This window comes from Corvus moneduloides, chromosome 18 (genome assembly GCF_009650955.1).
Source record: "Corvus moneduloides isolate bCorMon1 chromosome 18, bCorMon1.pri, whole genome shotgun sequence".
Lineage (NCBI taxonomy): Eukaryota > Metazoa > Chordata > Aves > Passeriformes > Corvidae > Corvus > Corvus moneduloides.
Window position 1 is genome coordinate 12679025 of NC_045493.1, and position 23222 is coordinate 12702246.

Genomic DNA, 23222 nt, shown 5'->3' on the forward strand with positions numbered 1-23222 from the left:
CCCAAGCTTTGAGGCAGCTTTCGAACAGGTTCACTCCCGGGGAAGAAGATAAAGCAAACTGTTTAACAGAGAGGAGTCTGAATCATCTCTTGAACACTTCATCTCTAAGGCTGATCACAGGAAACCCCCCAGGCAGGTTCTTCAGAAGACATTAGTGCTCATCCGCCAGGCAGCGCAAGGTACTCATGGCTCAGCCCTCTGCAGTCACCATCCTGACAGGGCTCCATCTATCCCACTCCCACAGCCTCCACCCCAGAGGTAACACCCAGGAAAATCTCCCACCTGGTGCTTACCAACCTCCCCATCCCTGGCCAGGGTGACACGGCACGATCGCACATTTGTGCTTCCATCATTTCCAGACTCACCCTGTTCTCGTCGTAGATGATCTGCACCAAGCTGCGATGTTTGGACTCGATAGGAGGGGGAGAGATGGGTTTCTCAGGCTCTGGCGGTTTGGCTGCTTCTTCCTCCAACTGTTGCTGTGGAAGGAGAGGGGGGAGGAGGAGGGTGAGTCACAGCAAGAAACGCAGCCGTCCCTGTCCACACGAGACTCTCTGTGGTGCCGTGACCGAGGCAGAAACCGCCATGGTAGGAGACTTCCTGTGAGACACGGGCAGGCTGGGGCTGGGGAGGGACGGGGAGAGGGAGGAGAGCTCACAGCAGCCCTGCCACGCAAGCGCAGCGCTGGCCTGCCCCAGGCACCGGCCCTGTGCTCGTGGGTCGGTGTGTTTTAGGCATGGAGGATGAGGACCTGCCTCAAAGGAGCCTCCTGGAACGGGCCTGAGGCTAGAAATAACGATTTTACTGGGAACACTTAAATCCAGCCCGGCTCCCTGCTGCTACCTGCCTGTGGAGCTGCTGCTGCGTGCAGGGAGAGGTGCAGGAGCCAGGGGTGATGAGCAAGGCTGCTCTCCACCCTCAGCTTCACCTTTCATTGGAGTGGTTAGAGGACATGCCTTGGGATGACTGTTCTCGATTAAATGACTCGTGCACCAGCCACCCCTGCACTTTGGAATATCACTGTGGTCAGCAGGTAAACCTGGCATTCCACCTGCACCTCCGACTCTCCCAACACTGTGAGGTAGGAGGAGACATCCCAGCCCTTCCTGTAAGTTTGAGGAACTGCTCAGCTGAAAGAGGAAATCACAGATTCCTCCAGGCTCCTCCTGGGGCCAGCCTGCGAGGAGGGAGAGCGCAGCCGTGCGCGGCAGCTGCGGGGCAGCACAGGCACGGGAGAGGGAGCGGCTGTTGAAAAATGCTGAGGATTTTTTCCCTGATTGGTCCTGAATCTCCAAATCTTTGTAGTTTTTTCCTGCAGCTAAAGCATCCCCTGTTGAAGCATGAGGAAAATCGAAGGAGTCTTGTACTAGGAAGAAAATGCACCTGGGACTTGGCTTGCACCAGAGGCGAGCACACCACTGACTTCCCACAGGCAGTGACAGCTGCTGGCCTGAGAAGAAGGTGGGCACCTGTTCCTCCTCCCCGTCATCTCTGCTCCTGCTGATGACACCTTTAGCACACCAGGGCAGGAGGATGCAGCCCAAGAAAGCACTTAAGCACCCAGACAGGTCTAATGGCTTGGCCAGGAAAACTCACACTCCTAAAATTGTGTTTCAGTGGATGAAGCACCCCATGCTGTGGACTCCACCTCCCCACAGGTGGATACCCTTCCCCCCAGAGGGAAAAGCAGCAGTATAGGGAACACCAAGATACAGCCAGAAAAGCTGCTGTTGATGGCCAGGGTGGGTGGGGAGCAGGCTCTGGCAGAGGCAGGAGAGTCCGTGTCCCATAAATTGGCATGGCCAATAGCCTTAGAGGTACTCCAGCCACGAGTGAGAACAGCCAGGAAATGCCCATCTTGAACCATCTGCACCCTGGAAGGGGATGAACCTTCCCCAGCACTGCAGGGATCCGTCCCTTCCTGCCTGCACACAGCCACACCATGGTGGCACACCGAAGGCTCCAACCACGGGAACAGCCACGAGCCCTGTGCTGTTCTCAGGTGGCCCAAACCACAGGACAGGGGACAAGAGCTCAAACCATGGGCTGCAAAGCCATGTTTGGCATCAGCCCTGGCACAGAAGCAGCAATTCCAGCTGCCAGCTCCTCCCTGGTGTCCTCCTAAGGCACCCTATCACACATCCTCACTCCCATGGGATAAACTCCAAGAACTCCAAAGAACGAGCCAGCAGAAAGGATCAGACACATCTTCTACTTCTCTTGGGGAAAATATTTGTGTTTTAAAAAAAGTCTGTGTATCCAAAACTTGGCTGCATTGTTCTGGAAACCCACAAAAATTCTGCCAAGTGGTGGGGTGTGTAGCAAGGGATTTCAGACAAGAGGGTTTGATGGCCTATCAGGAAACGAAAGTTTGCCACTAAGTGGAGGCTCTTTAAAAACATCTCATTAGAAGAAAAAATACAAATCTAATTATAGCTGAAATACAGTAGAGAATTAAACTCTGCTTGTTGTGGCGTAGCACTGTATGGGTATTAAAGGGCCAGATGCTGGGATAAGGATGTGAGGAGGGGCTGGAGGCAGCACACCTGACTGCAGCCCACGACAGCTACTCCTGGGAGCCGTGGGAAATGGCAAAGCAAAATAGGTCAGGGTTCCCAGACAGGAACAAAATGGATTTCTTAAAGGTCTGCCATGAAAGCCAGGCTGGGACTGTGACCTTTACAGGGAGAGAGCAGGATGAGAGATGAGTCTTGACGGCTCCACACTCCCTCCCTCCTCCCAGCAGTGGCTGCCCAAGACCTCCCTACTCTCCCCAAATGCAAGACAGGGCAGCAGTGTTGAAGGGACTCAAGATGCCATCATTAGCCATAGCCTGGGCTCCTACAGCACCCACAGGCCAACCCATTTCCAAGTGGAAGAGGTGCCCCCTCCAGGAAAGAGACCCTTTGGCTGGACCATGTGCTACAGAGGGACCACTGCAGCCTGCAGCACTGGTGGGAAGGTGGGTGATATTTCAGGAAGGCCCCATCCCATGCTGGAGACACCTGCCTGATGAAGCCAAGGATGTTACACACGCACCCAGCTGCCATCACCTGGGTACTGGGATGCTCCACCAGCCACCCGGCATCCCTGAAAACCACTTTCAAAGGGACAAGGGGAGAACACAGGAAACTCAGCCTGATGGAAGGGGAAACCCTGGAGCTCTTCCACCCAGCCGGCTCCACCTCCATCACCAGGTGGGAGTGTTGTACTCCCGGAGAGCCCTTCGCTGAGCTCAGCGCCCAGGGAGGCTCCGGCGCCACTGCGGAGAACAGCCCAGCAGTTTATTTCTCCTTCAGATCCCCGGTACCGCTGCCAGGAATAAATGCATAAGGATTATCCTTCCCTGTCAGGAAGAGCGGGAGAGAGGACTCAGCGAGAGATTTAAGCGCATATGGCGCATGAATGAGCGGGGGATGGCTGACGGAGGTGGCCTCCTGCCAGGGGTGTGCAGGGTTTGGGGAAGGTTTCTCAGCTTGCTGAAGACGTTTGCTTCTTGCAAAGTCCAGGCAGAGCCTTCCCTGCCATTTTTGGAACAATCAGAAAGAGAGAGATGGTGGATTGTGGTTGGTTGGTTGGGATTTTTTTTTTTTGCACAGCCTTTCCATACAAATGTATTTAATTACCCTGAGAAGGCCTCCCAAAGACAGAGGGGAAAAGCATTAGGATATTCCGGCTGCATACAATTTCTCCCCTGCTCCACTGACATTCCTGCAGGAGCAGTATCTGTTCCAGGCTCATTGCTTTCCCTCACTCGTCCTCCTGCACTGACAGCTCGGATGCACAGATGCACAAAACGTTCCTGGAGCATCTCAGACAGGACCCCCTGCTCCAAAAACACTTCTTCCCAGATGTGCTAGCTCTGCTGGAGGACCGGGAGGGGGACGGCTCCAGCCAGAGGGGAAGGAGGCCATACTGGGGGGGTCAGTTTTGCTACCATGACTTTGCCACCATGTGCCAAAAAAGAAAAAAAAAATTAAATAAAAGGAAGGGAGGGGACACTTTACTGCCAACAGCCACTTTTACCTTCTTCCCCATTTAACAGAGCATTTTTGTGGGCAGGAAGAATCATAAAATTTGTTCATAGGGAAGAAATAAAGCAACTGAACAGCCAACAATAGAAACCCCATTTCCTTACGGAAGGACAGTTTGATTTGAACAGCAAGGAGCGTATGCTGCTCCTGTCAGCATCAGCAGCAGCTCCTCAGCGTCCCTGAAAAGTCAGGCAGTGGATTGCTGGAGTTGTCAGTGTTTAGTAAGGGAAAATATAGATGGGGAAGATCAAGTGCATGCTCATTCTCGAGGAGCTTCAACAAACTGCCCAAGTAGAGGTTTCGCTCCATTCCCAAATTCCTACTGCAGCTACAACCCCTTTGGAAAGGTCACTCCTCTTGGGCAGTTTGGGATTAGCAGCCATCAGGGAGTTCAGAAACTCACCCCAAGCAAAGGAAATAAAACAACCAGAAAGAAAGAGGCAGAGAAGTGGTTTGCTTTAAGAAGTGAAAGCCCTTAAGTCTGTGGGTTTTTTCACAGACATCCCTGAAGGTTTTGTCATATTAATCTCTTAACGGGTTTATGGTAATTATGTACAGGCCAACACCGAGTGGGCCATCCTTCTACTGGGGAGCGCTCCTGTGCAGGGTAAAGCTGCAACCAGGAAGATCAGATTCAAATCCCTGCTCAAGCACAGCCCTGACTGGAGCCAGACCAGATGCTGCTCATGGCTGCAGAGCAGGAAAGCCCCAGAGAAAGGGAACTGGATGCACTGGAAGGGCCATTTGGTCGTTGCAGCAATGTTTTAAACAGGCCAGTACTGAATACCGGCAGCAAGAGCACTGGGGAGAGACAATTGCTGGAAGGGAAAAAGAAAAGACCTTGTGCTACGCTGGGCTGTACAGACGACTCGGATGACCCAGGCTGTGCTTCCAGCTCTGCTGCTTACCTGTACATATCCACTGCCAAGTCAGCGAGGACACATTTTTCTCCCTTTTGGGTTCTCTGACATGCAAAGAGCCTACAAGCTGGGTTTCCAAAGCTCCCTCCCTCATCTTGCAACTACCAGCTCCAGACTGCCGGCAGAGCAGACACCGCCCATGTCACGACAGGGAGCAGGGACACAGATGATCCTGGGGCACTGGCACTGCTACTTCCCCCCCTCTGTGGCCATGCAGAGGCAAGGACAGGGCCTGTGGCACCATGCAGAAGCAAGGACACATGTCCCCCTCCAGACCACAGCCTCTCACCTGCTTCTTCTTCAGCTTGGAGATCTGCTGCTCCACCATGGTGATCTCGCGGTCCACGCGGTCCATGTTCTGAATGAGCTCCTCCTTGGAGAGCCGGGCGGGCAGCAGGTCCAGCTCGGCGTCAGGGTGAGCAGGGCTCACGGGCGACACGGGCTCCAGTTTGCCAGGCAGGCCACGATCCTGGGAAGTGTAAAACAGCCAGATCATCTCTCTCCCAGGAGACTCTGGATCCTTCTCTCATCCTCCCACAGCTCCCTGGCCCATTCCCAGCCTTCTGAAATACACAAAACCCTCAAAAAAACCTGCTAGACTAGGGAGTACCAGCTGTCAGATCACATCACCACAGCGCTCCACAACCTCCAGCATCTCCAGAGAGAACCAGGTTATTCTCCCAGGGACATGACAGCAGCTCTTCCTCCTGACAAAGCCTCAGAGGCTCCCACCACCTTGAGTGCTGCTCATGTTCTTACAGGATCAATAAACCCATCCATATTCAGCAGCTCCCAGCACCACTGTCCCTTCAGAGGGCTCAAGGCTACATCTTCTCTGCAAAAATGAGACACCACAGTCACGTCCCCCTCAGACACAGGCACAGACACAAGCAGCATTAACCATGCGGAAGGAGAAGGGGCTATGAGGGCAGCCCCTGGGAGGAAAGAGGGCTCCCAGCTCCTTCGTGGAGGTCTTCCTCCATCTCTTCCGAAACTCTGGGGATACTCCTGAGTGTTGGATGTTGAATGCATCCATCCATATATGGAGAGAAATGGAATAGGTGAGTCAAGATAAAAATAGACTGATGTTTTTCAAACTCTCGGTGAAGAGGCTCTCAGCTCAACAAAACCCTTCAAGTCAGAGACTGGAGAAATCACCAAAACCTCCGTGGCTGTGACAGGGAGCAGCTCTAATGGCCCAGGGCTAAGGGCAGAGGGAAAACACATGGAAACGCTCAGTTTTGCCGCCAGCAGTGCAACAACTTTGCTGAGCCCAACTAGCTGGCATCCCAGGAGCATCCTGCAGCCACGCTGCCTCTCCTGCACACCACCCTTCCCCTCTCCAGCTCCAAGAAAAGGAGCCCATTTTCTGCCAACACAAGCTGCGTGCCTGGATGAGCCTGCCCACCACGGATGAGCGCACCTGGGATGAAGCAGCTGTTTAACAGCCACCGGCCACACAGACGGGGATCACGGCACACCACCAGCTACCCTGACCCAGGACACTCCTCTCTGGCAGCCACCCAACGCCTTAATTAAAAGTTTATCTATTCATTTGCTTAGTGAGTGGATGGATTTCTCTTCCTGGAGGGGGAGAAGGGGAGCGGTGGCTCCGTTTGTAACCCTAAACCGCTGCCAGGCTGGGCAGCCAGCACACTGCAGCTGCTGTGGAGGGGAGGGAACGGGAGGGATGGGGGGAGGCAAACAAGGGAAGAAGTTCACACAACTTTGTTACCTTCATTACAGCAGCCCTGTACAAAGACAACACTGTTCTGCACCAGCTGGTGCTGAGCACCCTCCCCTCTGTGCTGACACAGCCACGGGTGAAAGGCCAGGGCTGACCCTCAGCCCAGGCTGGTCCTCCTGCCATGATGGAGCTGGATGGTGGCTTGGGAACCCCTCTGTGCTCCCCCATCTAACCAGGCACTGGATGATGGCTCTGGGTTACTCACCAGCCGTGCTGCAGCTCATGCTGAACGTGGTGAGTGTGCAGATACTGCCCTGGCACTGCTCGGCACCTGTCCCCACTGGGTGCAGCCTGGAGGCACCAGTGCCCTTCCCACTGCTGCCATCAAGGGACAGAAAGCAAAGGAGCACCCCAAAACCCCGCTCTCACTGTCCTGCCTCGGGCCCATCCAGCCCCAGGAACACAAAGGCACCAGAAAGGCTAAGCTGGTTGTATCCAGCATCCATTCAGAAGAGAAACCAGAAGAACATGAAAGCTTTCTGGAGAATCCTCAAGAGAAGATCCCATCTTGTTTTATTTTCCCAGCATTAGGCATCAAAAATGGTCAGTCTGCTGCAGTGGGAAGGCTTTGTGTTCTCCACAACTGGGGTTTTTTTGTGGTTTTGGTTTTTTTTTTTTCAAGTCACAAGGAGCAGGACAACCACAAGAAGCCAAAAGATAAATTAGGTGTTCATAAAATCTCGTTCAGATTAAGGTACAGGAAAGGGAAGTGGCAGTGGCTTGTAGGTGGGTAGGTTTTTCTGAAGGAAAGGAAGTTACCTGCCAAAAATGCAGGAGAGAAAGGCTCCTCTCTGTGCACATGAAACAAATGACACTTTCTCACATCTGCCAATATGCAAGACAGGGCATCTTTAAACTTCTGCTTGGCACAAAACCCCTTGGAAACCTGGTTCCTGATACATTTTTATCTTTTCACCTTGCGGAATCTGAAGCAAAAGGGCAGCAAAGCTGAGTAAGGGAAATAGCTGCAAGTCACAGCACAAACATCACCATCATCTGGTATTAGGAGATGATTACAGCAATAGAGAGAGGCAATGTCCTTGGACCTCACATACTGGGCACTGTCGTGTCACAAGCACCTCTCTAAATCAACAAAATGACAAGCAGCAAAAAGAAGGAAAAACCAAAACTAAAGGCAAAAAAAAAATAATCTTGTCTGTGCAGTGGTGACATCCAAAAAGCAGAGCTCATGGATTTATGCAAGGTATAAAGAAGCCCTTCTAAATCACAAAAGTGGGTTGGAAAGTGGTTTGCAAAGACCAGAATCCACCCAGAGCGTGGGGAAGACCCCAATGGTCAGAGATATTTCAACTAGTGCTCTGCTTCCTACAGCTCTCAAGAAACCCTCAACATATATTCCCCTGCTTTAGACAGTGTCATATCCTGAAAAAGTGCAGTGTGAAATGTGAAATTCTTCTCATCAACATGAAGTCACAGACTTCCAAAGCAGCAAGAGCTGCGAGAGGTGGAATAAATCCGCTGGAGGGAAGAAAACAATTACTGCATTACTCAAGTTGATTTTTTTCTCAGTAATTATGCTGTTTCCATGTGATTTGTTTTTACACATGGCTAACAGCTACTGCAGGTCCTGTTTATCCCTGGCCTTGTTTTGTGATTTATATGATAACAAGGGTGGGTGTGTGGGGGGCAGAGGCTGCACAAACCTCCCTGCAGCAAGAGGAGGTGCTGGCACTGAAGAAAACAATTATCACTGAGGAGGTTGTCAAAGAGCAAGGCCAGGCTTTGGGGTGGGTTTCCTCTACACACTTAGGAATAAAAATCCCCAACACAGATAATGGAGCAAGCCTGCTATTTGCTATTAGGCAGTGACTTTAAAAACATGTGAGAAAGAGAGGTAGGAAACGGATAAGCCAGCTGCCTGTTGATGCCTTGAAGAGCAAGTAAGTCTCCAGGTAAATCTGATGTCCCTGCCTTCAGACACACCGACATCTGGTCCACAAGAAAAAATTACACTGGGAACACCAACCGTGGTGCCAGGACACACTGGAACCTGCACCAGCCCATCTTTACCTGCTTATCTGCATTACTGACCCAGCTTGTGATACTCACAGGGAAGTCATGTGCGTTGGAGGGATAGAAGAGGGCGTCTGTGCCACGCCTCAGCTCAGCACCTACAGCTGGATGCAGCCCAGCCTCCCTGAAGGGTCATTTTTCTCGGCTGCTTCCCACCCTCAGGAGGCAGCAGATCAGTAGCTCTGCTCCATCTGCACCTAACTCTCGCTGCAAAGCGCATTTTAACCTTGCTGATCCCTTGACTGCATCAGCTGCCTCTTCAGAATTCCACAGTGGAGCTTCCAAATCTCCATACCCCATCAGTGTGTCCCAGGTGAAGAGAGCCACTTGCCTGGGACAACCCTCGGGATCTCCAGCACAGCACACGGGGTTTGCCCTACTTATCATCTTCGGTAAGCCTGGGTCTCTCTCTGCCTTTCTAATCCAGATCATTAGTGATGTTCCCCCAAGTCCAGGACAGAGATTTAGGGATGCCAACATCATCTCTTCCTCAGTCTGTTCACTTTCTAATTATCAGCCAGCAGCAGCATTTCCTGCTGGAGCACCAGGAGGGATTAAGAGGTGTTATCTTCAACTCCTGCCCACTCGCACATCTCGTGTCCTCATGGGCTGGAGAAGATTGCCAAAGCAGGCAGGATAGGCTGGGGCCACTCAATTTGTGCTCAAATTAACTCCCAAAAAACCTCATATGAACTTGTGAGATCAGAGGATCTCCTTGTGGGGATGCCTCCACCACCCAAGCCTCTCGCAGCAGCACTGAGCCAGTGAACATTCCAGCACTCCACCAGCTACCACCCCTCCCACACCCCCATGCAGGTGGGGCTGTGCACCACAGGGCAGAGCCAGCAGCTCGTCCTGCCTGTCCAGGAGCCCAGGGATGAGCAGCATCACACTCTGAGCAGACACTGAGCCTACAGGGCTTCCCACACTCCCCGGGACGGGAACAGAGCAGGAAAACCAACACCCCACTCCTCTATCCGTCAGGTTTCCAGGTAAAAACATGCATATAAAACTCCTAAGTGAGCCAAATGCAGACTAAAGGAATTTATTTTTTAATTGGAAAACTGTCCAACACATTCTGAACTATCTTAAGCCCCAGCATGACACCACTGACAGAGGGAAAACGTTATGGAGCTGAAAACTAATGTCTCATTTCCCCAGGGAGATGCACGAGTACAAAAAGTCAGGGAGCCCGAGCAGTGAAAAGTACATCGAGTTACTGCAATTCTTTTGTTCATGGCCATCTGCTGTGCTAACGGCTCTTTCTGCAGCCTGGCCTGTCAAACGAGGGTTTAATTCTTAAATACTGCTGGGCTCTCGCTGGGCTGCGTCCCCGCGTGCTCGGAGGGCTGCCGAAGCACGAGGGAGACGCGTGTGTGCTCCAGGGAGCACCCGTGGTGCTGTTCAGCAGCCAGGAGCACATGGGTGTTCCCCTGCAAGGCCAGCCAGTGCTCCCTTGGGATGCCAGGTGTGGGACCAAGGCATCACCCACCTCCTTCCTCCGTCCCCACGCTCCATGGCATGTGCAGAACAGGGATCGCTTTCACTGGATGCAGCCCAGTACGTGCTCTCATGGGAATTCATGAAGCTGGAGACCAAGGAGCTGTCTGAAGACAAAGCCAGGTTTTCTTAAACTTAATTTCTTTTTTTAAAATAAATCTGACTTTACGAGAAGGCCCACGAAATTCCTTTCCTCCGTAATCCAGCTGAATTCCACGCAGACAGAGCAGAAAACATCCCAACAATTTCTAAGCTTGCACGAAAGTAGGTCAAAAAACTTCCCCAGTGTTTCAACAGCTTGAAGCAATTTAATTGCAAAACCAGTACCAAATGCTGACCCCTCCCTCCCCACACTCCCCCCATCCCCGGCAGATTTACGAGGGTGGTAAAACCTCGCCAGCCAGAGCCTCAGTTAAATGCAGTAACCAAAGCCTTGTATCTGGTCTTGCAAAACTTGCTTGTGCTCAAAAGAGCCTCTCCAGGGTGTTACAGTGAACAGACGCTGCTTCTGGATCTCAGGACTGCAGAATTCCACAGAAGCACCACGAACACGGCTTATGGACTCAGAGGCAGCCCAAAATAACGGGTCAAATCCGGAAAACCTTACTCAGGCAAACTCCCACAGCCGCCGAAGGCATTACCCCGACAAATGGATGCTGTGCCTTCCATTCCCTTCCTGCGTTTCCCCATTAGTGGATAATAATTGCACTGAATGCCAACGCTCCCCACTGACTTGGAGGAGTGATGAATCCTCACCTACCCATCTCCTCATTACAACGAGGAGCTAATTGCTCCACCTCTCATTAAGAATTCCCCAACACTGCCTATTCTGCATCCCTGGATTTTCAGCTGACCTTAAGTTTGTTCAAACAGTGACTGTCTGGACTGAAATTTTCCATGCTGAATATCGGCTTCAGGCATTTCTAGTCTTTTTTCTTTTTCTTTTTTTTTTTTCCTAAACAGTGAATTTCAGCCAAAACAACTCTGTCACTTCCAAGAACAAGTTTACAAGAAAATATGCCTTTCTGCAACATTCAGAAAGATTCTGGGAACTTTTTCTTTGAGCATCTTCAGTACAGTTGATACATCTGGTAAGACTCTCTGCCAGCGATTTGCCTTTTGTTAACACTGAAAAAGTGTCCAAGTCAAAGAAAAAAAAATTAATAAAAATCTCATCTTGATGCTTGCCCTAAGGGAATGACTTGGAACTGAGCAGGCAAGTGGAATGGGGTCCTGGTTCTGGGAAGCTCCAGGAGAGGTATTGCACTCTGCCTGCAGTTCTGCAAAGGGAGGGAAAGGGCTGAGCTGGAAGGACCATACTGGCGTGTGTGGAGCATTCCAGGCAAGTGCCCTAAAAGAGCTGTGAATAAATGCATGGTCTGGGCAGGTAAAGCCTGAGACCACCCACCAGGTGATAAGGATGGAGCAATGCAGCCAGTGACCTGCTCAGCACAGGACAGAGCCTGTGCCAGGCACTGAACAGAGGGGCAGGCACAGCAAGACAGGGTCCTGCTGCTTCCAGCAAACAAGGGGAGGACAAGGTAAGGTTGTCAGAGAAGCCCACAGAGCAGCAAGCTCTTCCACTCCTCCATCTGCAACTTTAATGCTCTTTCAGTAATTTGTTCACCCAGCAGCCACCAGTGCTGACACTGCACACGCAAGCACATGTTTGAAGTTTCTTAAAAAGGACCAAACTGTGAAAAACGCCTCCGAGTACATGAAATGCCAAAGCAGGGAGGGAGATTTTTAATTGCCCAGTTTGGCACTCAGCCAGGCAGCAGGGTCACCCCCGGCTGCAGAACCACATTTTAAGGTAATGGGGAGCTCATGGCAGAGCCTGGCTCCTCCTTGCTGGGGCTCAAACCTCCCTCGCATTCCCTGGGGCTCGCTGACTTCGGGCAGCTTTCACAGGAACCTCTAAATAATCACCAGGGCCTGTTTTTGCATTTCTGCATGTGCCTGCTGCTCAGGGAGTTTCTTTAGGGAGGCAGGGAGGGTCCCTGCCTGGGGAGTACAGGTACAATCCCCAAACCTCCTGCAGCAGCCTAGGAAGCACCTTGTCACCTAACCCAACAAACCTCAGGGGAATGGAACACTCTCTGCATGCCTTTGAAAGCTTTAGCCTCTTTTTTTTTTTTTTTTTTGGCCATACCACCCATCCTCTTTTAATTACCACATGCAGTAAAGCAAGTTCTGAGTCTTTCCAGCACGTCAACCAGGCAGGGACGAAGCATCAAGGTCCATGTTAATCCCAGAAGGCAAGTTCCCTCTGACAGAGGATGCTGGAATAGCCCCTGCCAAATCACAGCTGTCCCTCAAGCAGGTAGAAAGCCCTCCAGCCCTAGATGCCACGTGAAAAGCAAGCTCGAGTTTTGTAAAAGAGGCTTCTGCAGAAAGAAGTCCCTTTTTACACCAGTGCAATACTCCAGTGAACAGCACAAATGCCACTGCCCTGGTGGGACAGTGCCTACATCCACACCCATCAGTCCTGCACAAGTGGGAGCCGGGCACAACATCCGCTTACATCTGCTCTCCACTGAGCATCCCGTCAAAAATATATAATTTCACGCCAACTGGAAGAGCTACATGAGCCAAAAAAGCAGGCGGGCAACCAGTCAGCGGGACTGGAGCCATTGCAGCGTCATGTGTTGGAAACACGGGGCCGGATCCTGAGCCAGGCTCAGCACCAGCACACCCAACACTGTCCTGGGGTGCTGGGACGTGAGAGCCCCAAGAAGGGCAGCACAGAGCTCCACAGCACGGACAGGGCAGCAAACCTCCTCCTCTGCTTCCAGACAGGGTGCTCCCAGGTGGGGCTTGCTCGGCTCCGGCTGTGCCCCAGGAAGCTCCAGCTCATTCACTGGGTGATGCCAGGTGCATCCTCCAGCACATGGACAAACACGGGGGAGGGAAAATCCACCACGGCAGCTTCTCCAAACCTCACTGATTTAAAAATAAAAAATTGAGGGGAAATGAAAAGACAAAAGCCCTTCTCAGCCTGGTGTTATCAAGCAGAGGAAATGAGACTTCTAAAGCTCCCATTCAGAGAGGAGTGCGGGAGAGAAATCCCACTCCAGACGCACTTGAACGAACAGCTTTTGAAATGGAAATGTTGCTCTTCAGAAACATTTAAATTTCCTCCTATTGCCAGGGAGGAGGCAGGAGGCCGAGGAGGAGCAGGGACTCCTCAGCCACACACATCCCAGCGGGATACACACAGGGCAGCACTCAGCAGCCCTGTGAAGCAGGGATTTGTCTGGGAGTTAATCAGGATGGCATACAACATCAATATTGGGAAGTTGGCTTGAAGGGGAATCAAATTTAGAGGGGAGGGAAGGGAATGATTGAAGACAGCTCTATTTAACCACTAATGCTGCAAGTGAGATACACTTAAAGGCAGTTCACACTCCCTCCCTCCCTCCCAGCCATCATCCAAAATTATTTTCCCCAAATCCTGGAGATTGAGCTGCCCACTGAGGTAGAGATTGACTGATGGAGAAAGGAAATGTAAGTAAGATCTAAAATGGTTTGAGCAGTGGCTGACGTGTGTTGTGGGACAACCCAGACCTTCTCTTGCATGCAAAAGCCATTGCACCAAGCCAAGGTTACCAACAACTCCCCTGGCACTCACAACACATCCAGCACAGGATGATGAGTCCCAGCACCACACCCCTGTTCAACCCCAGCGACTCCTGTTCCAACTGTGTCAGCTCACAAAACTGAGATTACTGCTCCTACAGGAACCCACTGAGCTCTGCTTGCCAGCTCCGTGTCACCACCTCCTCACTCCAATGCCTTCAGGGTCACCCAGTGTACAGGCTCCTCCTGGCTGTGCTCTCAGGTACATAAAGCAGGACATCAAATACCTCTCGGCTGTAAAAACCATGAGGGACACAGCGGGGACAACACCTCCTGAGGAATCCAGCAGCACCCTGACATCCCCCAAGGCCGCACACAGCGCATCCACTGACTGTCCCAAACACCCCACGGGCAGCGGTGCTCCGGTGGCACCTGGGGACACGCACGGGTGGGGATGTGGGCCACAGCCTCAGCTGCTGGCAGCGGCTCCCATGGCGGTGCCTCGGCAGAGGCGGCACAGCACGGCCAGCAGCCCGGCAGGATCCGTGCTGACAGGAGCACGGGTGGTGCACAGCAGCCGTCAGCTGCACCATCCATCAGAGCCGGCCGCCGGCTGCGCTCAATGCTTTATTGTTCTAATAATTGTGCAGACACGTGGAAGGGGCTGCCTCGACATTCGCCGCTTGTTTGAGGAGCCATTTCCTTCTCTGCTCCGCCTGGTTTTCCATCAGGAAGAATGCATCCTGCAGCAGCAGGCGGGGGGCAGTGCCGGCCATGCCCAGCGCCATTCCCAGCTGGAGGGGCAGGAAGGTGCGAGCAAACAGCATCCCCCAGCACCAGGAAACACAGGCGGGTGCTGGTCCAGACCCCAGCTGGCAGCCAAGCCCTCCACCTCAACAAGCCCAGGAAAGCATGTAAAATAAACCTTTCATGAGAGTTTTGGGTTTACACGGAGAATTTTTTTGCCATAATAGCCCTCCCCCCACATGCAGCAGGTAGAGATGGTCACAGGGTGCAGGGACCATCAGGGTGTCTCATACATGTTACACCTTCAGCATCACCCAGCTCTGTGATCAGAGCAAGACTGACCATGAAAAAACCAAATACCAACCAAGAGCACGGGACAGAGCAGCTCCCGAAGGCTCAGAGCAGGAACACCATTTCTAACTGTGAATGGCTGTAGGAGTTGCTCAAACCACAAACCTCTGCCCAGCCTGTTCCTGCAAAAACCATGAAGCACCTCTGCTTCCCCAGACCAGGGCATTACAGAAAAACCTGAACATCTCAGCTCCCATAGCACGAATAAGCCCACAGTGAATTTGTTATTATCTGTTAGCAAAGCAGCAGCTTCCCACCAAGGCTGGAATTTCCATCTTGGTTTGGCAGGCACAGGGCTGTGAAATGATTACTGTGTTTACTTTTCCTTTGCTAACTATAAAATCCCATTCCGCTGCCCTGCCAAGAATGACTGAAGCTAATAAAATTCAGGCATTTGGAAGAAAGCAATAATAAACCTCCCTTTTGGGGCCTTTATGATGAAATTTCCCCACTCCAATCAGCGATTATGCTGCATTCATGAACACTAGCGATGTCTCCAAGTGCACCCAGATTGACTCAAATCAATATTTAGCTTTGCTCGAGACTGGGAGTCTTTCTCCTTGTGGCAGCTGAAGGCAGAATCACAGAACAAGGCTAGAAGAAGCCTTTGAAAAAAAAGCTTACAAGAATAGGAGGCAGCATATATAAATATATATATGTATTGGTGTGTGTATTAAAAAATGTAGGCTTTTAAATTACTTAAAAACCTTTAAGAAGTATACACACATGAATTCATAAATTCACAAATCTCCCTCCAAATACATTAAAAGCAGCCTTTCATATAATGCACTGTATATATTTATACACACATACCTGCCTGTTCTTTAGTTTTTAGTGTTTGAAAGCCTGCAATGTTCCTGTGTTTACATCTGCCACTCTGCTGCTGAGGCAGAAATACATTAGCTGCTGGGGGCAATCTGTTCTACATCATACCTGAGCTGAGATAAAATAACACAGACCCGAAAATTAGCTTGAAATAAAAGCCTGTGCTCGGCTTGGTCACGTAACCACGTGGGACAGCTTGATCTGCACTGGGCAATGGTTTTTTCTTCAGCAGCCACCAGAATGACAGCATCCAAAGTGGAGATCAGAAGGCAGAAATGATCACTGCTGCTCCTCAGGGAACAGCACAGGAGGAGAGAAATCAGACCCTGCCAGGGCAGTGACCAGAGCAGATTGCTCAGAGTCAAGCCCAGGAAGCATTACAGTGCAGGCAGAGGAGGGGATACAGTGCCATGGCAGCAGGATGCCAGGGGCTCTGCAGCCCTGGGAGAGCCCCTCAGGATACAGCAGAGGACTGGGAAACACCACAGCCACCGCCCACCTCCTCTCCTGCTTGGCACTGCCAGAGGACAGCGTGCCGCTGCTTCCTCTCGGGAGAGGGCACTGCATGCAGGATTAAGGCTGGATGAAGGTGAGCAGAACCTGGGCAGAACACTGGCACCTGCAGAAAATGCTCTGTCAGAGCACTGAGATGACCAAAGAGTAACTAGACAGAGGTCAAGACTGCAAGGAGGTGCTTCAGGTCATTTCATCCCACACTGCTTCCCTCCCACTAATTTCTACTTTTGTTCTACCAAACCTGGGGTAGGACAAGAGCACACTGCTCCCACCCTGAGCCAGCTCTGCTGCTGGGTAAAAGCCCATTTCCAAGGGCAGAGGGAACAGACTCCACTGTGCTCTCGCTCCCTATCCTCCTGGATAAAGGTGCCAAGAATTAGAATTACATTTTTCGAGAGCAGCAGAACAAGCCAAGGGCCTGTCAGCTTGTCCTAAAACAACCCCTCTCCGCTTGCCGAGCGCGCAGCCAGCATTCCTGACACACACCAGCGTCCATCGCCCCCCGGCCCCCCCATGCAGCGCGAGGCTGCGGAGCCAAAAAAACCCTCTGAATGTGCTCTGCCTTAAACACAGCCAAAGAGTTTTTCTGTTTAAAAAGCAAGTTTAGGTCCAAAAAGAAAGGAGGTTTTCAGCGAGTGATTTTAACTAGGCCCTTTGGCACCCGACAGCTCCTCTCTTGTTATCGATGCTAAGGGTGTTGTTAAGAGATGAGGCTCCACGAAGCACGAACGTGAAGTCACAGAGCTTTAGCAAGGGCTGTTGCCATGTTCAATATGTTATTACAGCTCCATCACCACAGGCACAAAGAGCAGCAACTCGTCTCTGCCAAATCCATCTCTGAAATCACTCCCCCACTCCATCCCCTCCAGCAGAAGCAGGCAAACACCACTGACTGCTGTTGCATCTCCTCCACAGCTTCCACCCCACGCTGGGAAGGAAGGTATTAGCATGAAATACCCTCCTCCTCAAAACACAGCACCCAGAATCAATCTGATGGGTGTCACAACTCACTGGCTTTCGTTGTGTGAGTCAGGACTGTTGATGGGCTGCATTTCCCAACCATGGAAAAGTACAGTGCCAAAAATGTGCTCGGTGCTGTATGTCCATGGACAAGTCACCCAGGGTGCTCCCAGGAAGTGCCAGGAAGACCTTTGGGTAGGAGGGGCATGCAGGGATGCTGATCTCTCAGATGTACATGCTTGCAAATTGGTAACAACCTCCTGCTGCTTGGTCACCTGCACTAACTGGGCAGATCCTACATAACCCATTCCAGAGCGTGTCTGGATCCAGAGCAATGCTCCATGCCTGACAGCACCCACACCCCCCTCCCAGAACACGAGGGGAAAATAAGAAAAACAGATCAGGCTGAGACTGCAAGGGGGGAAAAATAGCCAGGATGTCCCTCTTGGTACCAGGACTGAATTCTTTCGTTTACATTTATTCCAGGAGAGGGGTTCTTTTTTAACACAAATGAACACAACTGGTTGAGCACAGGCAAAAGTGCTCAACACCCCACACCATCCTCGTGCTCTGGAGCAATGCTGGACACCAGCACCAGTTCCTGCCATACCAACACTATTTCCTAAGTCCCACTTGAGTAGCACTCCTCTCTCCTGCATTTCCAGGACAAAACAGGCCACATTACAATTCTCGCTATCAGATAAAATAGATGCACACCACATGTACACTTCATAGATGGAGAAGAAAAGTCTCCACGGATCCACACAGCACACCCAGCTCAGCACGCTGCCTACTGCAAGCACAAAGAGCCAGCAATGTTTCTTCCAATTACAGGGGTGAGGCACACAAAGTCAAGGGACTTTCTTTGCCTCCAGCAGATCAGGTGAGATGCTGCACTACGCGAGCCTTGTAACATTGACCGAGTGGAACAGAAAAGTCCAATTATGTAAATGATGGAGCAGGTTCCCGAGAAGCAGTCAGCCTTATCACACCGTCCTTCGCCGCCGCTGTGGCTTGAAAGGCAATTTAAAAGGTTGTTTTGGATGTCGATCACCACAAACGAGCTGAAGAAGTGTGAAACAGCCTGTGCTTGAGGCACCGTCAGCTCTCCTGTTGGTTTTCCAGCTGCACTGAGCCTTGGCCCCGCTGCCCATGGCTGGGAGACTACTGCAGGCTGCAGCAGACAGGGGAGGGGAGAGCAGGGCTGCAGGCAGCTCAGGGAAAAGGTTCAAGGTTTTACATCCTGCCTCTAGAATGTTTCTGCAGCTCATGAGGGCTTTTCCCGCCATACCCGAGTCTCTCAGACCATAGTTCAGTTCTTTGGCCACAGCAACTTCAGCTGAGAAATGGAATACAACCAGTTGTCTTGCAGTCATGGTACTCCTTCCCTTCACCCCTCAGCCCAGGTCTGGATGGAGGAGCCAAACATCTCACAAGGACTACGCAACGCCCAAAAGCATCTGTTTCTCAAATGAAACCAGGTGAGCCCATGCATGGGACCGAGATTGCAGATACAGCACTCCTCAGGCTGTTCCCTTGGCTTCCTGTCCCACGCTGGTGCATGGCACGGGCTGCTGGCAACCCCTTGCAGCCACCCTGGCATGGTGGGCAATGGAATGGACCACCAGGCATGCCAGGAGAGCCACTCTGCTTGCACACCACAGGCCCACGCTCCCAAAGGCGTGTGTTCACATGCAGCTGAGCAGGGGTTGACACGCTCACACTCATCCCATCCTCCTGTGATTTGGAAATTATCGTCGGAGCAGGGAGGAAAGCAGGGGGGGAAATCCAGCCAGAAGTGTTTGTGCTGTGGCAACAAGAACAACGCAAATATTTCAGCTTTTAAATATGTTTGGAATGACAAAGAATGCCAACATGTCCCTCATCTTCCCAGAAATAGCTTTGAATCATTACTCCCCTAACGTAAATTCCCCACCCCACCGAATAATTTTTTGCAACCAGATTTTTATCAGGCACAAGTCGACAGTGTGAGCAAGCGCACAGCAGATGGGTGGGTGTCACACACGTCACAGGAGGATCCTCCTGACTCGACAACCCCATGCCACTCGCTCCTGATGGGTGCCCAGCTCCACTGGCTCAGCTTCACAGGGAGAGCCCAGCTGCAAGGAGAGTTAACAAGAACTGCTGTTCTCTGCAGGGGAAGGAGGACAAAAGCAAGAAAGACGTAGGTGTGTTTGTACCCACTAAAATTGTTTCATTTCACTGCTCAGATCTGACGTTAGAGCTACTTCCACAGAAGTCCATTCCTCCAAGAAGTGGTGTGGAGGCCACACAGCATGTGCAGGCTTTGCACGGAGCACCCCACACTCGTCAGGACAGGAAGTTCTTTTCGTGGCTGTGTGTTTGAGGAATTTCATTTCCCACAGGGCTGGTCAAGCCTGGCACTGGCACAAGTCTCTGCATCTCACTTGGGTTTTGGATAACTGGGATGGAGCAACAGGGTGCTGGCAGCATTGGTGTGTCCCCCGTCCATCAGCTCTACCACAGCTCCACAGGATCCCTCTGCCTGGGTGTTCTGCAGGGCTTGCTGGCAGCCAGCCCTTCCCCGCCAGATGTGGGCACGGCCACAGCTGGCCCAGGAAGCATCTCCCTCTCTCACGGCAGAGATGCACGGCTGGGGAAACTGGGACTTGTGCTGTCACTCGGTCCCCGCTTGCAGACATTCCCCAAAAGCCCAAGAAACAAGCCCAGAGCTCTTTTGCTCAAGTGAAAAACAACCTCCAGTGGGGAAGGGAGAGCCCAGTGTGATCCCCACTGCAGACTCAGAGGCTATGGGAGGACACGCACCCAGGGACGGCCGACGCTCGCAGCTTGTTCCATTCTCCAGCCCCTCTGCGCTATTGTTCCACAGCAATAAATCACAGGGAGGCACTGGAATTCTGGGCTGTTTTCTACAAGAGGGAGCCTGGGGTGCCGGAACCAAGATGCTGTCTCGCTGTGCCTGCTAATTCCCTCGGCGAGCGCCGTGCTGAGCCCTCCACTCCCACGCATCCCGTCGGAGCACCACGGCTCTCCCAGTTCAAAGCACTGCTTCGTGTCCACCCCCTCCGCTCCCTTCCCCCAGCCCTGGATTACTCAATTAGAGATTATGCTTTTGCCAGTTACCTCCAAGCCAACTGGGGCCTCTGCCAAGGTCAACACAAGTTCCAGCCAGTTTCATTAATAACTGCGAGACCAACCCACTGGAAACTCTGAGAGGTTAATCCCAGCAACAGATCAATGTTCCCGTAACAAAGCCATGGAGCAGAAACGCAACTGCTGATTTACCAGCCAGCCCAGCTATCTGTGCTGGGAGCTGTGGCACTGCTCCTCCACCCTGTACCAGGGCAAACCCTGCTGCAAGAGACCTGAGCCTCCCACTCCCCTCCCCTGGTGCATTCGGCAAGAGATGGAACAGGGACCAGCACTGCCAAGGCACTGGCCAGTGAAGCGAGGAAGAAGCAAAGCTCCCAAAAGGCCTTTCTCCTCTCCTCGGTGCCCCGCCAGCCTGCAGCCAGGGCAGCAGTTAGCAGGCTAGCCAAGAGCCTTTTCTATCCCATAGCCTGTCTTCCAGGAGTTCATTGTAAATTGGGCTCTGGAACGGGCAGCCAGTGTGAAATTTGGCATGTATGCTGCTGGCTTCAATGCATCATTAAAAAGGCATTTCAAATGTGTTAATTCCTCCTTTTTCAATTAATTGCTTTTAAAGCTACATTGATATGCATCAAAGCAAAGTACCTTTTGCCCTAATTTCTGTTTTGCCATACCTATTTCCTGATCTTGGTGCTGTCTTTTCCAAGACTACCCCCCCCCCCCACCACTTTTCTGATTCCATTTTTCAGTCTGTGACACAACAAAAACACTCATGCAGAAAGGGAAGAAATTAAAACCTTTGCACAATGTAAAACAGAGTCCAAGTCCTAACAACACATGGCTTCTTAACTGCCTTTTTCCATCCACAGTTGTTAATTATTTTACAAAAGAGGGAAGTGGCATTGTCCCTTGTACAGATGGGGAAATCTGAGATAGAGAAAGGGGAAGAGACTTACCGGGTGACCAGCAGCCTGCCAGGGCAGATGGCAGCAAGGTTCAGGTTTCCTAAGCCTCCACCCAGCCCCATTCCCGTGGGATTACATGGCTCCCTGTAAGTGAATTCCTGTTGGAGCCAACAGGCCACTCAGAAGTGCAGCCAGCCAGCTCTTGCCAGGCGACTAAGTGCAGATCAGAACTGACTCACATCCTATAGGAAGGAGCAGCAAACCACATAGGCGGTGGAAGAGCAGTCTTAAAAATGGGGAGAAGAACAAGTGAAAGCATAATGGGAATAAGAAGAGATGGAAGGGGAGAGGCAGGATGAAGCTCCAGCTCTGGAGAGGGGAGAGCAGGCTGACTGACCAGATGTGCCATGCTTGCCGTCCCTGTGGGGCAGGATCATGGACAGCACCAGCTGTGCACGTGTGTGCAGGGACAGGGATCGTGCACAGCATCACTGGCCTGCTCTGGGGCTGTCTGCTTTACTCCTGGCTGCTGTTACATGATGGAGGTCCGTGACTTTACTGGAAAGAAAGCAGAAGCCACCGAGGGTCCTGGGAACCAGCTCCTGCATCTCTGCCAAGAACACACCTGGCAAAGCCACATCACAGCAGCTTTTCCAGTGAATCCCACACCCAGGCACCCTGCTTAAGTTGTTCTGCTTATTGTAAGCCAGATAAAGGGAGCAACTTCCCAGGGGAAAAGCATCAACCCCAGCTGGCACAGAGGGCACGGGGAGGTTTCATTTCTCTCCAGCAGACTGAGCTCACCAGAGCCCTCCAGGCCACATCCAGCAGCAGGAGCCCAGGACCACAGCACTGCAGCAACATGACAACACACAACAGCAGGGAAAAAGATGATGAAGTGGGGTAAAGCAGGCCAGAAAACAATCTTCTGCCTCTGGCTTGAAAAGAAACACCAGTGTTTGAGGATATGAGCAATGTGAGGTTCACAAGGAAAGGTATTATCTTTTTCTTGTCCAAGTGAGATTTAGCTGAAAGCTGCTGCTTTTGAAAGGCATGCTGCCCAAAAGTGTTTCTGCTTTCTCCAGTGAGAATGCGCTGATCCAAGAGCTTCTCCTTACAAAGTAAGTCTTGGTTGGAGTGAGGCTGCAGTGATACTGAACAGGGTTTAAGGGGCCCAGCTCTCCTCCTGTTTGGGAGAGGTAGATGAGGAACAAAAGACATGAGAAATCCACTTCTCTTCAGGGGGGAAAAAAACTCTGAAGCCTGTTACCAGCAGTTGCACCATCAATTGCTCCATCTGTGTTCAGAGCATAAATTATGGCTCAAAACAAAGGCCTTGGAAAGGTGCAGGAACGGCACTGACTTCTCTCCCCTGGGCTGAAGGTTGGTAAATCCTGTTATCAATGGTTATCAGGGATGTGCTAAACTCATATCCCATCACAGACCTGATTCTGCATCTCAGCTCAACGGCTGCTCTGAAACCAGGAGAGACCAAGACATATCCACTGCCCAAGAGCAACATCCATTACAGTCACATCCCCTGGGACAGTCAGGCTGGCGCCCAGAGCGTGTAACCAAACCCCTGCCCTTTTTATTGAGGGCTTTGTGGAGCTCTTACTGTGCAAAAATGAGCTCAGTCTGCAAAATCACCATGAAAACCAGTCCTAGCAGTATTACCCCAGTGAGTAAATCGAGCTCCTCCCCACACAGTGACTGCAACAACGAGGAATGGGGTAACGGGTAAGGGAACAACTCCTGGGATACTCTGTCTAAACAACCAGCAGTGTGTTTAGCAATCCTGGGCTCACGTGGTGCATCTCACCCAAAGAGCTCACCCGGCTGGCACAGCTGCCCTAGATAAAGTATTGAGCGACTCCGTCAGACACTGAGTCAGCAGCACAGACAGAACAGCAAACACCTCTCTGCAGCTCTGGTCACTGGGACACATGTCCTGCCCCCATGTGTGTGCCACTGCTCCAGGACACAGAGCCTCTCAGGAAGGTCTTTATCA

General features: G+C 51.7%; 1 protein-coding gene across 13 annotated transcripts in view; it reads right to left on the reverse strand.

Annotated features, from left to right (window-relative positions):
• The window catches only part of NCOR2 (nuclear receptor corepressor 2), a 228319-nt gene that overhangs the window by 109030 nt on the left and 96067 nt on the right, over window positions 1–23222 (reverse strand). For all 13 annotated transcript variants that reach the window (XM_032128353.1, XM_032128363.1, XM_032128352.1 and 10 more), the window contains 2 exons: window positions 5244–5423; window positions 366–479 (listed from right to left, as the gene is read on the reverse strand). In XM_032128353.1, the coding sequence (XP_031984244.1) occupies window positions 366–479; window positions 5244–5423 (294 nt within the window). The remainder of the gene's footprint in view (window positions 1–365; window positions 480–5243; window positions 5424–23222) is intronic.